Genomic DNA, 12248 nt, shown 5'->3' with positions numbered 1-12248 from the left:
TCAAAGGCTCTTCGAGCAACCTCATGGTAATTTGGTAATTCGATGAAGTGCCGACCTTCGCATTTTTTTTTCTAAATAAGTACATCCAATAAAGTAATTCAATCTCATTTTATTTGCGTTTGAATGTTTTATTTTTCCACATGAGTTGCGTCATTGATGGTTCGTGCTCTCAGGTTTCGTAGCGCTATTCAGTTTTCACCACAAAAATATTTACCGGTTAGTGTATTACCTTTGATCCTTTTTAGCGTTAAGTAAATTTGTTTTGTGAATATCTATACTTTTCTGTCAGCACGTATAGCGTTATTTTTGAGCAGCGGATAAAATTCGAGAGAAAGATACGCCCGAGCACTTCGTGTTTCTGCTCGACTCAAAAAGATGAAAAACAGATGACGTGACACGAGGTGACGTTACGCGAAACAGAAACGTGCTGTGGATTCAAGCTGTGGATGTGGTGTTAACTACAACACGTCACATGGCGAGCGTAATAATTTTTTAACCGTAACTACGTGTAACTCACAGCTGCTATCAGTAATGTCACAATTTCACTTAATTTGCCTTTCAATGTTTCTTGCGTGAATGGGTCATTGATAGTTTTTTTTTCTTCAAATAAGCGTTCAATAATGTGCCTTTGAATGTGTTATTTTTCCATGGGAATTGTGTCATTGATGGTTCGTGCTCTCAGGCTTCGTAGCGCGAATTCTATTTCATCACAAAAGTGTAACCTTTGATCCATTTAGCATTAGGTAAATTTGTTTTGTGGATATGTTTACTTTTCTGTCAGCACGTATAGCGTTATTTTGAGCAGCGAATAAAACTTGAGAAAGATGCGCGTTTCAGCACGACTCAAAAAGATGAAAAACGGATGACGTGATACGAAGATAATGTGACGCTAAACAAAATCATGCAGCATGAATGTTGTGTTTACAATAAAGACGCGGTAACTGCATGTAGCTTATAGCTGCTATCAGTTATGTCACAATCTCACTTCATTTGCGTTTGAATGTTTTCTTAGGTGAATGGGTCATTGATAGAGTATGCTCTACGGCTTCGTAGAGCGAATTCTATTCTCTTTTATCACCAGAGGATAAGTGTAATTGATCCTCTTTCGATTTGTTTTGTAAAAATTCAACCTTGTTCCCTGAAAGAGACAGACCCTGGGAATGAGGTTATAGGATAATTTGTTTTTGATTGACATGTGCTGAATGGCGTTTTAAACAACCTTTCTGTCAGCACGTTAATGCATGAATTAATTGCGGTTTAATATCAGAATGGAGTGACGGAAACACGTCACTTCAAGTTCGCGAATCATCACTACACCTCATTACCATTCGGTAAAAATCAGGATATTGATGTATTTTATAACACAAGTTTGTGTTAGACAGAAAGGTTATTATTTTAGTTTTCAATGATTGGAACCCCTTTGCAATTAACTCGGAATAAACAGGTAAACAAAGAAACAGACCTCTCAAGTCTCACGATTTTGTCGTGAGACTCACCGTTTTCACTTCAATCTCACGATGAGAAACAGAAATCTCACGGTAAACAGAGTAACAAGTGATTTGATTAGCACCTGGTTTTAGGACTCTTTTAGTTATTTTTGTCCTTCAGTTGATCAATCTCCCGGTTTTTACTGAAATCTCCAGATTTTTTTACCTCAATCTCCAGATTTCCAGTGCTTTGAGGTTGAGAGGTCTGAAGAAACAAATAAAAAAATAAATTATAAATAGATATTTTTTCTTTCCACTTTTTCTAAAAAAATAAAGACTTACTATGAGAAGAGTCTCTTAAGCCCCCCCCCCCCCCTCCCCCACTCCAAGTCACTAGTCAGCCCCCACCTGGAAAAATGTTCTTGTGCCTGCTCTTACATTGTACACTGATGCCAACTCTCCCGGAAACAGAATCTCCCAGTCTCCCGAACGGGTAGCCAAATCTCCCAGCTTGGAAGGAAAGTGCTTTAAAGTGTCCCTCATTTTGGCTGGTTTTGGGGGTTATGTTTTAGATATTTGATGTGATTTTGTGGATGGATTGGTGGTGCTTTATTTTTTTCTCGATTTAAATTGCTGGTCTCCCAGATTTCGATTTTTTAGGTTGGCATCTCTGCTTTTACAAGTGTACATGTAGTTTTAGAAACAATAGTTTGCCAAAGTAATGAATATTGGAGCAAACAAAGCAAAAATGACTGTGGCCAGATTCCAAATGATTAGTTTTGACAAAAATGCAAAAAAGAAAACAAATCTTTAGCATTGCTATGCACGTGACAAAAGGTCTGCTAGCCAAAAATGAAGGAAGTGATTCTGAGCAAAAGAAAACAAAAAGAAGATACCACTTCTTTGTTTTCCAGGCCCTTCAAAATTTAGCTAACATTAAATTGTTGATCAATAGAAATCATTATCATGTAATGGTAAGAAATATGCACTGTTCATTACATAATTTTTGTTTTCATGTGTTTTTGCCTGAAGGTGCACAAGCTTGTGCAATAGTATTTTCCACTGTTGACAGAGACTCCTTTGATGCTGTAGAGAAATGGAGGACCAAGGTATGGGTATAAATGGGTACTGGTGAATTTTTAATGCTGGGGGTTACCCCCAGGGGGGTAATCCGGCTTGTAAATGACGGGGATGATCGAAGGATTTTTTTGGGTTTGAAATTTTCGATTGCGGGATTTTTTTGGGTTGGAAGATTTGGCAAGTATTTTTTTAGGTGACTTGATTCAAATAGGGGATTTTTTTGGGTATTAAAAACAAACTAAAGTGCCTTGGCGCGGCCTTGGTGTATTTACAGTATGATGAATAATCAAACTCGAGTGTTATTGCCCCTCCTGGCAATTTAGGGGTAATTTGACAAGGGATTTTTTGGGGGGTTATTTTTGGGCCAGGGATTTTTTTTTGGGTAATGTCGGAAGACTTAGGGATTTTTTTGGGTCCTGAGTTTTGCCTTCATTCGATCATCCCCGTCATTTACAAGTCGGAGTACTCCCCCCTGGGGGGTTATTCTGCAATGGACTAACATCCCTTACAGGGGGGTAGAGATATCCAGGGGGCAGTAGAAATACTCCTAACTGATAATTGCGTAGACTGAAACCAGGATAAACTCCATTTCTGATGGGCCAATTTGCTTGACAACAGGCTTTACCACACCTTTTACCATTCTTTAACATGACAAAATACTTGGGGTAACATTATGATGGACTAGCCTTGCATCCAGGAAGATCAGAGTAGCCACTTCAGTAGTCACCTGTTACAAGATGCTACTGTATACTTTTGTTTCCCCAATCATGGGAATTTTATGTTACTGGTTTCAGGTAGAAGATGAATGTGGTAGCATACCATTGGTGTTAGTTCAAAACAAAATAGACTTGATTGATCAAGCTGTAGTGAAAGTGTAAGTGTGATAATGCTTATAGTGTATTACATATTATTTTTAGGTAAACGTGTTGTAAATGATCAGGGGCACCCATCGAGAATATAGTTCAAAACCACTTAAAGATAGCACTGTTGAACATATTTTAGTATTTAAACACCGGTAGATATAGGCATATTTTTATCCCCTAAAATTTTTTTATCTGTTCAGATTTCCTAGCTGAAAGTCTAGTGATCCGAAAGTTATAGGGATCAAAACTTACCTTTTCGAAAATTCCAGCCAGAGAAAGGCTCCCGAAAATTCTAGGTGACCTTTTTAGAGTAAAAAATCTGTTAAAAATGAACAATTATACCATTTTTTAGATATTCGAAAATCCTAGGAAAGGCAGGCAAGCAAAAAAATTTACAATGAATGTTTCGAAAATTCTAGATCTCAAATCGTCTTCCGAACAGATATTTTAACAAAATATTCCATTGGGTGCCCCTGAATGATATTGTTCTTCATAGTTGAAAGACCTTTAAGCCTCAGTAGCATAATATCATAAAGTGATGATACACTTATTTATTATTCCATTAGTCAACTGCTCAATATTAATTACTTTTGGCACCCACAAATTCATGGAAAAATCTGCTCATTATAGCATAAAATTGTACCAACCTTTACATGACTTGAGTCATTTGACGGCCCAACGTGTTGCCTTGAATTTAACTTCTGATACCCTTTTATATTGTTTTGTTTCAGTGAGGAGGCAGAAGAGCTAGCCAAGAAATTAAGGTTAAAATTTTATCGAACCTCAGTGAAAGAGGATCTTAATGTAAATGACGGTGAGTGAAATAGAGAGGAAAGATGGCATACAGATCACTATATATATATAGTAGCAATGTGCATTTGGTGACTCATTTACAGTCAACTCTCATTATAGCGGACACCCTTGGGGCATTGTTTAGTGTCAGTTGTAGCGAAAGTCCGTAATAGCCGTCAAGTCATTTCCAGTCAAATCTCTTTCGCTGGGGATCTGGATTTTGTCTGTAATAGTGAGTGTCCGCAATTGCGAGGTGTACGCAAGACGAGAGTTGACTGTTATCGGGGTCTGGACAATCTGCGAGCCAGCAAACTTTGTGAGCCATTTCAGTCAACCCTCCAAGTTTATTTTTTTTTTTGTTATTGGCCATTTGGCCACCAACGGCTCAAGTTTGGTCACCAGAGAAAAATGTAAGTCACTGAATTAAGCTCGCGCTTTCAATCCTTTTTCTCAATACTGGTGGCCAGTCTGGCGACTTCAGTTCCAATTTAGTTGCTAGCTCCAAAATTTTAGTCGCCATGGCGACTTAAATGTTCTTAACTTGGAGTGTTTTTGTTAGCCTAAATAGCACTCCAGTTAGCCTACAGTAAGCTTACAGTAGGTAGCTTACGGTTAGCCTTTTGTTGAGATTAGGAATTCCTGGCTAACATGGCTCACAAGTCACGCGAGTCATGCGAGCCATTCTGGTTATCCTAAATGACACATTGGTTATCCTTAATAGCACACCAGTAAGCCTAAACAGCACTCTGGTTAGCCTACAGTTAGTTTAGGTAGCTTTCCTTTAGCGTTTTATTGGGATTTGGGATTTCTGGCTTGCATGGCTCGCTGGCTTGCACTGTGTCCTGTACCAATCTGTGTGACAACTGAGTTAACACATTGATTTAAAGTGATTTTCACTTGAGTGTTTTGCACTACAGTGCTTGGTGTTTGGTGTACTTATAACTTTCTCAACCAATCAGAAGTAAAACAGGGCCATAGACAGGGGGTGCAATGGGTGCATCCGCACTGCCCCATGCGCCACAAAGGTCCACCTAATAGGGGAGTGAGAGTTAAAATGACTCTCAGAATGCAGGGAATGTGGACTTTAATTTTTCAAAATTTCTAAGGGGAGAATATCCCCGGAAAACCATTTGTTTCAGTTTTTCCATTAACGACATTTTCTTTGATGTACATGTATTTATTTCTTGCAGTATTCACATATCTCTCTGAGAGGTATTTAGAAGAGTTGCAGAATGCAGATGTAGAAGAACCTAAATCATCTCAACACAAAAATGGTAAAGTTTAACTGGCTCTTAACACTGTACATGTATTAGAAACACTGTTACTAAATGAGACGCGGGGTTTGAGCTCTGCATGGTATTGCTGTGTTGCGTTCTTGTGCAAGACTCATTAGAGCACTTCTCTTCAAAGTACATGTAGAAATGTTTGTTGACGAACTGTTAGGGGTACCTGACAAAGTGCTGAAGGTTAACCTGTAATGTACTAGCATCTCATCCAGGGGGGAGTAGTAGCAATACTCATACATGTACTTACTTCACATTATGAAAACATATCCAGCATTGTGGATCAGTTTCCCAGGGAAGGGGCATTTCCATAAATGAGGCATATAGGTATTTGTAACCGAGAAGGGTGTGGTTTTCAAGCAATTTTGTCTGGGCTAGGGTACAGTACTTAGAGAGGTTGGTCTAAAATAGAATATCATTTCCTGTAAAACAAGTCTGTAACTACTTGAAGAGCCTAGTCTAGAAAACGTTTCCTGGTAGATTACATTTAAAAATTGGTACGGCAGCAGTACAGCAACTTTACTGACCCCTACGTAACATTTATAACAAAGAAAGCATTGATTAGCTCTAGGATAGGGTAGGGATTTAGACCCGGGGGGGGGGGTACTCCCTATAATGGCCTATACGGGGAGGCTCCGCCCGAAAGGGGTACCTTTTTCAGGATTCAGGTATATAAAAGGGTAGGGATTTCACGAGTTTAAGTATCTGAAAGGGTATGGAATCTGTCATTTGGCTATTTAAAAGGGCCTTTAAAAATGACAAGAAAACGTCCTATTTTAAGTACACGCCATGTCTCTTAGGTATATGAAAGGGGTACATTTTTTCAGTTCAAGGTATACGAAAGGGGTACAATTTCTGTCAACAATGGTATTTAAAAGGGTAAGGGGTTAGAACTTGGGGCGGAGCCTCCCCGTATAAAACTTTTTTGAGAACCCCCCCCCCCCCCCTGGGGATTTAGAATAGGGTTGCAAAAGAAATGGTCTAGCATAGATCCCAGCAGCACAGTCCTCAGCTCAAAAATTTGCAGAGTACCCCAACCCCCTGGGTCACTTTGCTCCAAATACAGACTTGGTCTTTTGACACATAATATGAAGATCAAGATCACTTAAGTAATAGATAATATTACTTCTATTTCACAGTGGCTGGAATGTTTAACACAGCCTCACCAGTGAATAGTTCACAAAGCGGAAACAACAATGCACGTACAACACAACAAGTAGAGACTGGAGACATTATCACATTAAAACCAAACAAGCAAAGAACAAAGGGCAAGAAAAAGTTTGCATGCTCTTTGTTGTGATCAGATGGTTGAATATTTCCAAGGACACTCCAGCACAAGTTGCACAACTTCACTAAATGAAACATTGCTATATGTACAGTGCTTCAATTGGCCACAGAGAAACTGTTTCAAGCGCATATTCAGGAAAACAGGAATTCTTGGACTTCATTTGTGCACAGAAAAATGCAAAGAATGTGTCTATTATCATCACAAATTGGTGAAAATAATTAATTTTGGGACAGTCATGTAATCATTGTTCAGTTGTCAGACAAGCTTGGCCTTGTAGTTTTGCTGTCTTTAAATATATAACTAAAGACATACGTGGGTTTGCTGACTTGTACATTTGCAATTTGGGTTAAATAGCATTAAATGACCATTTCGAAACATTAATGTAAACTCAAATTGGACAGATGTGTACAGCTGTACAATCAAACTTTTTGAAACTCCTGCAAACAACTATGCATTGCCAAAAATATTTTTTGTTTGTTCTTTGTTTGTTGCAAAATGACTCACACATTACTATTCTCAAATGTGGTTTACACTTGGGTTAAATGTGTAAAAATACAAAACTTAAAATGATGTGTCATTTCAGTGTCATCATGACGCCATTTTCAAGCAAAATGTAAAGTGACAGTTTCCGGGTTGAACATGAAACATATTGGTGAAAAAATAACATTGATATTTTAGTGCTGAGTTTTGTAAATAACTTAGGATGGTGTAGTGTGATTGCATGTAATGTCACTTTACAATTTGCTACAAAATAGTGTCGCAATGACTTTGAAACGCCACATCATCCAAATAGTTAGTCAAATTTGAAGGGGAAATAAATTTTACTTAAAGTCTCCCAAAAGCTACTAATAAAAATGTCTGCTTACATTATTTTGTACATTTAGCTTTGCTAATTAAAATTAATGATTATTTCACCAACATACCCCCTCACAACAATAATTATAGCTGTTCTGCAGTGCTAGAGTATATATGACAGCCGTGACCTTCATTCACTGTTACACGGTAACTAGTATCTGTTTATAACAAACTTGTGTTCATGGCATTTTTTTGGAAAAGTGGGGGAAGTTACCCAAGCCCTTTTCCATCCTCGGGGTCTCTCTTTAGTTCCACCTTAAACCTCTACATTATATCTTGGTTTGCGGAGTTACTGTAAAGGCCGCTTAACACGCTGGTGAGAATTCTAGAACATTAAAACTAACCTGGCAAACTATGCTATCTTTGTAGCTGAATAGGATGGTCTTATCCAAGGCCTTTGGAAATACAACCAGGGCTTAAAATATTCAAAGGGTGGATTACGCTATCCACCAGATAAATTGCTTTCCTGTAGATAAGTGTAACAAACATACTGCGCTATCCACTGAATAGTAATTTATCCAGTGGATAGCATTATCCACCTTTTGAACAACTGGGGGCAGATGTGTAGTTTTTGTTTGGTTCATTTTATTTGGATCCACTGACAATAATAAAAAAATTGTTCTAAATTTTTGTTCAGTGGTGGTGGATTTGTGATTTCTTTAAAATGTTGTCATTGTACATGCATTTGGCTTGGGTTTACTTTGCTTTGCAATGCAGAAATTTTTTAAATCAATAACTTTTTTGAGTCAGATGAAAGTGTTTTGCTAGCATGACAAGCCTGTCTGTTCATGGTATTCCCTTTTCACTCGGTCCCCATCCCCTACCCCTAGGTAGCCCCTATGGTGGACTATACAGAAAGGCACCGCCCATACGAGGGAACATTTTCAGGCTGTACTAGTGTATATAAAAGGGTAGGTGTTTCACAAGTTGGAATAAAGAGAACTCTAGGGAAGCCTGCCATTTAGGAATTTAAAAGGGCCTCTTGGCCTTTCAAAATGTCTCAAACAAGCCGAACGAACGGTCGATTTGTCCAAGCGGTTACTCAAGTGTAGACTCAGCCTTCTATTTTTTCGTGTTTTTTTTTTTTTATCGATGAGCGCCCGGTGAGAACGGCAAAAAAACTGGACGCCAGCACAAAACGGAAAAAGCATGAGGTGGGGGGCGGGGAGCGAAAAATGTTTCTTTGGCTCGCTTCCCGCCCGGAGTTCCGGGGGGAGTAGTCTCCACGAATTAATTAAGAATCATGCTTTGGTTCCACTTTGGGAGCTCTAACAATAGACGTGCATTAATGTTTGCGCTACGCCACGACGGAGCAAGGGATAAAGGCGTGGAGCGAGCGAGCGATGGCGTGGGAAGGGACGAAGCACCCGAGACCTGGACCTCATGTGGAGTTATGGGCCCGACAGAGGGGTAGGTGCTTGGACGGTTGCTATGGAAACCGACACCATAGCGAGAGCCCTTTGCACTGAGTCAAACTAAAATATCAGTGGCGACGATTGTACCAGGCGATACGGCCCCAAGGACCCGCGGGCGAGAACGAGGCCTGGTCGGGGGGCCTGGAAACTGCTCCGCTAAACATTAACTTCTGCCAACGAACTTCAATCCAAATAAAAGAGGGAGTTAAAAATGAGCTTGAGTACACCCCTACCCATGAAAAGATAGATACACAATAAGGGACGGACCATTATTTTCTTGGAGTGGGGGGGGGGAGGAATGAAAAATTTTCCTCTGCAAACTTTTTTGTTTTAGTTTATGCACCTCTGCAAACATTTTTTTCAAAATTCTTACTATTTTTTGTTATACATATCGTGTTTGCAAACAATTTATTTTGTCTTTCCAGGCCCTGCAAACAATTTTTTACAATATTTTTCATCCCCCTCCCCCCTCCAAAAAAATAATGGTACGTCCGTCCCTAACACAGATACTTGTCTAGCGTTTCATTGTAAAGTGTATGAACGGTACAATACATTTTTCTCATAACAGATGGCTACGGCTACATGTTCGCTAACAAAATGAGTTACATTTTCTTATTCCTTTTTATGTTCTGATGATCAGTCATATCCGGTCCGTGATCCGAAACGCTGAGATCCAGTCCGTTGATGCAGTTCCTGGTGCAATATTTCCAATTTTTAATTCCGATCCAGACTGCCGCGCTCCGCCCATCCTCGGAGACCCAGGGGCAGTTAGTGGGGCGAAACGAAGGAAAACCGGGCAGAAATCGTAGCGACAAAAGTTTTCAAGTACGGCACGAAGTATAAACTTTCGTCGCTACGATTTCTGCCCGGTTTTCCTTCGTTTCGCCCCACTAACTGCCCCTGGGTCTCCGAGGATGCGCTCCGCGCGCCGCGCTCATAGGAGCATGCGATAAATTACTCAGCGGAATTATATGTGAACTCGTGCGCAGCGAATCCCTAACAACAGCCCCTCCGCGCATGTCGGTCTCTTTTCGGCTGCCTCCATTAAAAGCGGTGAGTCGTCGATTTTGGGAAAAGTTTGCCCAGTTTTATCCATAATATGTGAATAAATGATGGCTTTACGCATCTCACATAATCATCCAACCTCATAGCATTAAGATTGAGCCACGATTGTTTTCGGATGGCTGTTCTAACTAACTTTATTTCTCCGTTTTCCTAACCGACTTGTTGTCATTTTTTAGACCAGCCATGCTTACGGCAAAAATAGTTAAGCCGCAAGGCGAGCCCGATGAATTCGAGCAGACAATTTCTCAGGTACTGTGTTAGCGTTTCCTTTTCTAGGTCCACACTTAAACTTACCAATTGAGGCGTTTTCAGTCTGATTTTATTGTGTTTCGTCCACGACTGTTCACGTGGGAAAATATAACTTATTCGAATTCGAATTTTATTGTAGGCTCTTCTGGAGCTGGAACTAAACTCTACCGATCTCAAGTCACAGCTTCGAGAACTGTACATCTCAGGGGCCAAGGTATATTATATTCTCCTTTAAGCAATATATACTTTTGAATTTATTTATACTGAAACCTTAAAAGTAAGCTTACGGTTTTTAAATCATTCAAGTCATATTATGACACTAGTAATGTACTCAATACAATTGCAAATCATTTTCTAGGAGGTAGATGTAGCAGGCAAGAAAGCCATTGTCATCTTTGTACCTGTTCCACAAGTCAGGGCCTTCCAAAAGATCCAGGTATTTATAAACATGCAATTTAGAATTAGTCAAATTAAGAAGATGAGCACATGAAATTCATGTCTTTAATAGTAAACTGAGGCCCCGTCCACACTGACCCGGGTTTATTTGAAAATGGCATCATTTTTTCCCCGGTCAGGTCAACCATCCACACTAAAACGGAGCGAGCTTTCCAAAAACGCTCACCAATAAAGCATATCGTTTTTAAATTTACCCGGGTTAAGGTGGACGGAAAACATTTTCCCCTGCGTTTTCAAATTTCTCCGTTTTCAAATTTACCCTGGTCAGTGTGGACGGGGCCTGAGTGAAGTACAATTCAGGTAACAATGGGGTAAGGTTAATTTGAAGTTATGAACATTGCTTCCTTGAATTGTACAGCACAAAGTTTTTTATCTGGAATATTTTCTACTCCTCCCTGGATGTGATGCTTGTCCATTGCAGGGTTATCCCACCATTAAATTTACCAGCACTGTGAAAGTTAAGTGTCTCCCCCAAGAACAGAGCACAGTGACCCAGCCAGGGCTTAAGACTACTCAATCTGGAGTCCATCATGCTAACCATAAGGCCACTGGGCCTTCAATGGTTTCTGATATTCCACTTTATTGGAAGAAATTAAGAAATTGTTTTTTTTTAATTTCATGCTACTTACTATTAAGAAGGAGGCTCTATGATGAAAGTAGTTGTCGCCCCAGTCTGACTTTGTGTTATGATTGAGTGACTAAAGTTATCATTTCTGAGATGAGCTGTCCACGCCAAGTATTTTGCCAGTTGATAGAATGAGATGTGTTAAGATTGTAAGAATGAAAAGTAATTGGATGCGATTGTTAAACTTTGCCATTTTGGGGGGACTTGGTGACCTCCAGTTTGAAGTGTAGAAAGGCAGGCTTGAATCGTGGTAAATGCACACTTTATATTACCAGCGTTTGCCTCATAAATGTACTTAAATTCCAGGATACTGAACAGTGCCTTTCCGATTCAAGAAACAATTGTATGAAAGCCAGGCAGTAGCATTTCTTTAGTGAATTGAAAATCAAGCCAAGAGAGTTCTAAATGACAGTATAATGTACAATGAAGATTAACAGTGTTTGTAGCATAGCAGCATTTGATTCAGGATTTTCCCTATGATCTTCCTATCTAGTTATGTCTTTGTTTTTGCTTGGCCTTTATTTCAATTAGTTTAACTTCTTTTCGTCTCTGTCAGACCCGTCTAGTACGTGAACTTGAAAAGAAGTTCAGTGGCAAGCACGTGGTCATTGTTGCCCAGGTTTGTGATTTTCTACTCTTAGTTATCGTTTATAGCTTTGTGCCTCTGTTTTCTTTTTCGCCAGTTTTCACAATGTTCAACTTTATTTTATTAACTTTGTCGAGAAGTTTATTAAAATGAAGTACATATAGTAAAATTTTACTGTTTTCTTTGTAGAGGAGAATCCTTCCCAGGCAAACAAGAAAGTCACGAAACCAGAAACAAAAGAGGCCCAGAAGGTACAGAAAGTTT

At 39.4% G+C, this 12248-nt stretch overlaps 2 protein-coding genes across 2 annotated transcripts; both read left to right on the top strand.

Annotated features, from left to right (window-relative positions):
• The first annotated feature begins 1363 nt into the window (after window positions 1-1363).
• Window positions 1364-7651, top strand: LOC144640638 (ras-related protein Rab-23-like). The gene is made up of 5 exons (XM_078499732.1): window positions 1364-2536; window positions 3302-3381; window positions 4102-4184; window positions 5353-5436; window positions 6585-7651. The coding sequence occupies exons 1-5, from the start codon at window positions 2216-2218 to the stop codon at window positions 6743-6745; spliced, it is 729 nt and encodes a 242-aa protein (XP_078355858.1). The 5' UTR covers window positions 1364-2215; the 3' UTR covers window positions 6746-7651.
• A 2355-nt stretch (window positions 7652-10006) lies between these two features.
• Window positions 10007-12245, top strand: LOC144640639 (small ribosomal subunit protein eS7-like; the record flags this gene model as incomplete). Its single annotated transcript, XM_078499733.1, has 6 exons — window positions 10007-10056; window positions 10250-10317; window positions 10457-10531; window positions 10676-10753; window positions 11955-12017; window positions 12174-12245. Coding segments are annotated over exons 2-6 (354 nt in total), but the record flags the coding sequence as incomplete, so codon positions are not given.
• Between the last annotated feature and the right edge of the window lie 3 nt (window positions 12246-12248).

This window comes from Oculina patagonica, unplaced genomic scaffold (genome assembly GCF_052425735.1).
Source record: "Oculina patagonica isolate OP01 unplaced genomic scaffold, crgOcupat unplaced398, whole genome shotgun sequence".
In the NCBI taxonomy this organism is placed as follows: Eukaryota; Metazoa; Cnidaria; class Anthozoa; order Scleractinia; family Oculinidae; genus Oculina; species Oculina patagonica.
The sequence above is the reverse complement of the archived record's forward strand: the minus strand, read 5'-3'. Positions and strand labels throughout refer to the sequence as shown.

Bases quoted from the DNA above. Each gene is read 5' to 3' on its own strand.
- LOC144640638 (XM_078499732.1), top strand. From the start codon at position 2,216: ATGCAAAAAAGAAAACAAATCTTTAGCATTGCTATGCACGTGACAAAA. The intron at 2,537-3,301 runs GTATGGGTATAA...TACTGGTTTCAG, and splicing joins TAGAGAAATGGAGGACCAAG to GTAGAAGATGAATGTGGTAG. The intron at 4,185-5,352 runs GTGAGTGAAATA...TATTTCTTGCAG, and splicing joins GGATCTTAATGTAAATGACG to TATTCACATATCTCTCTGAG.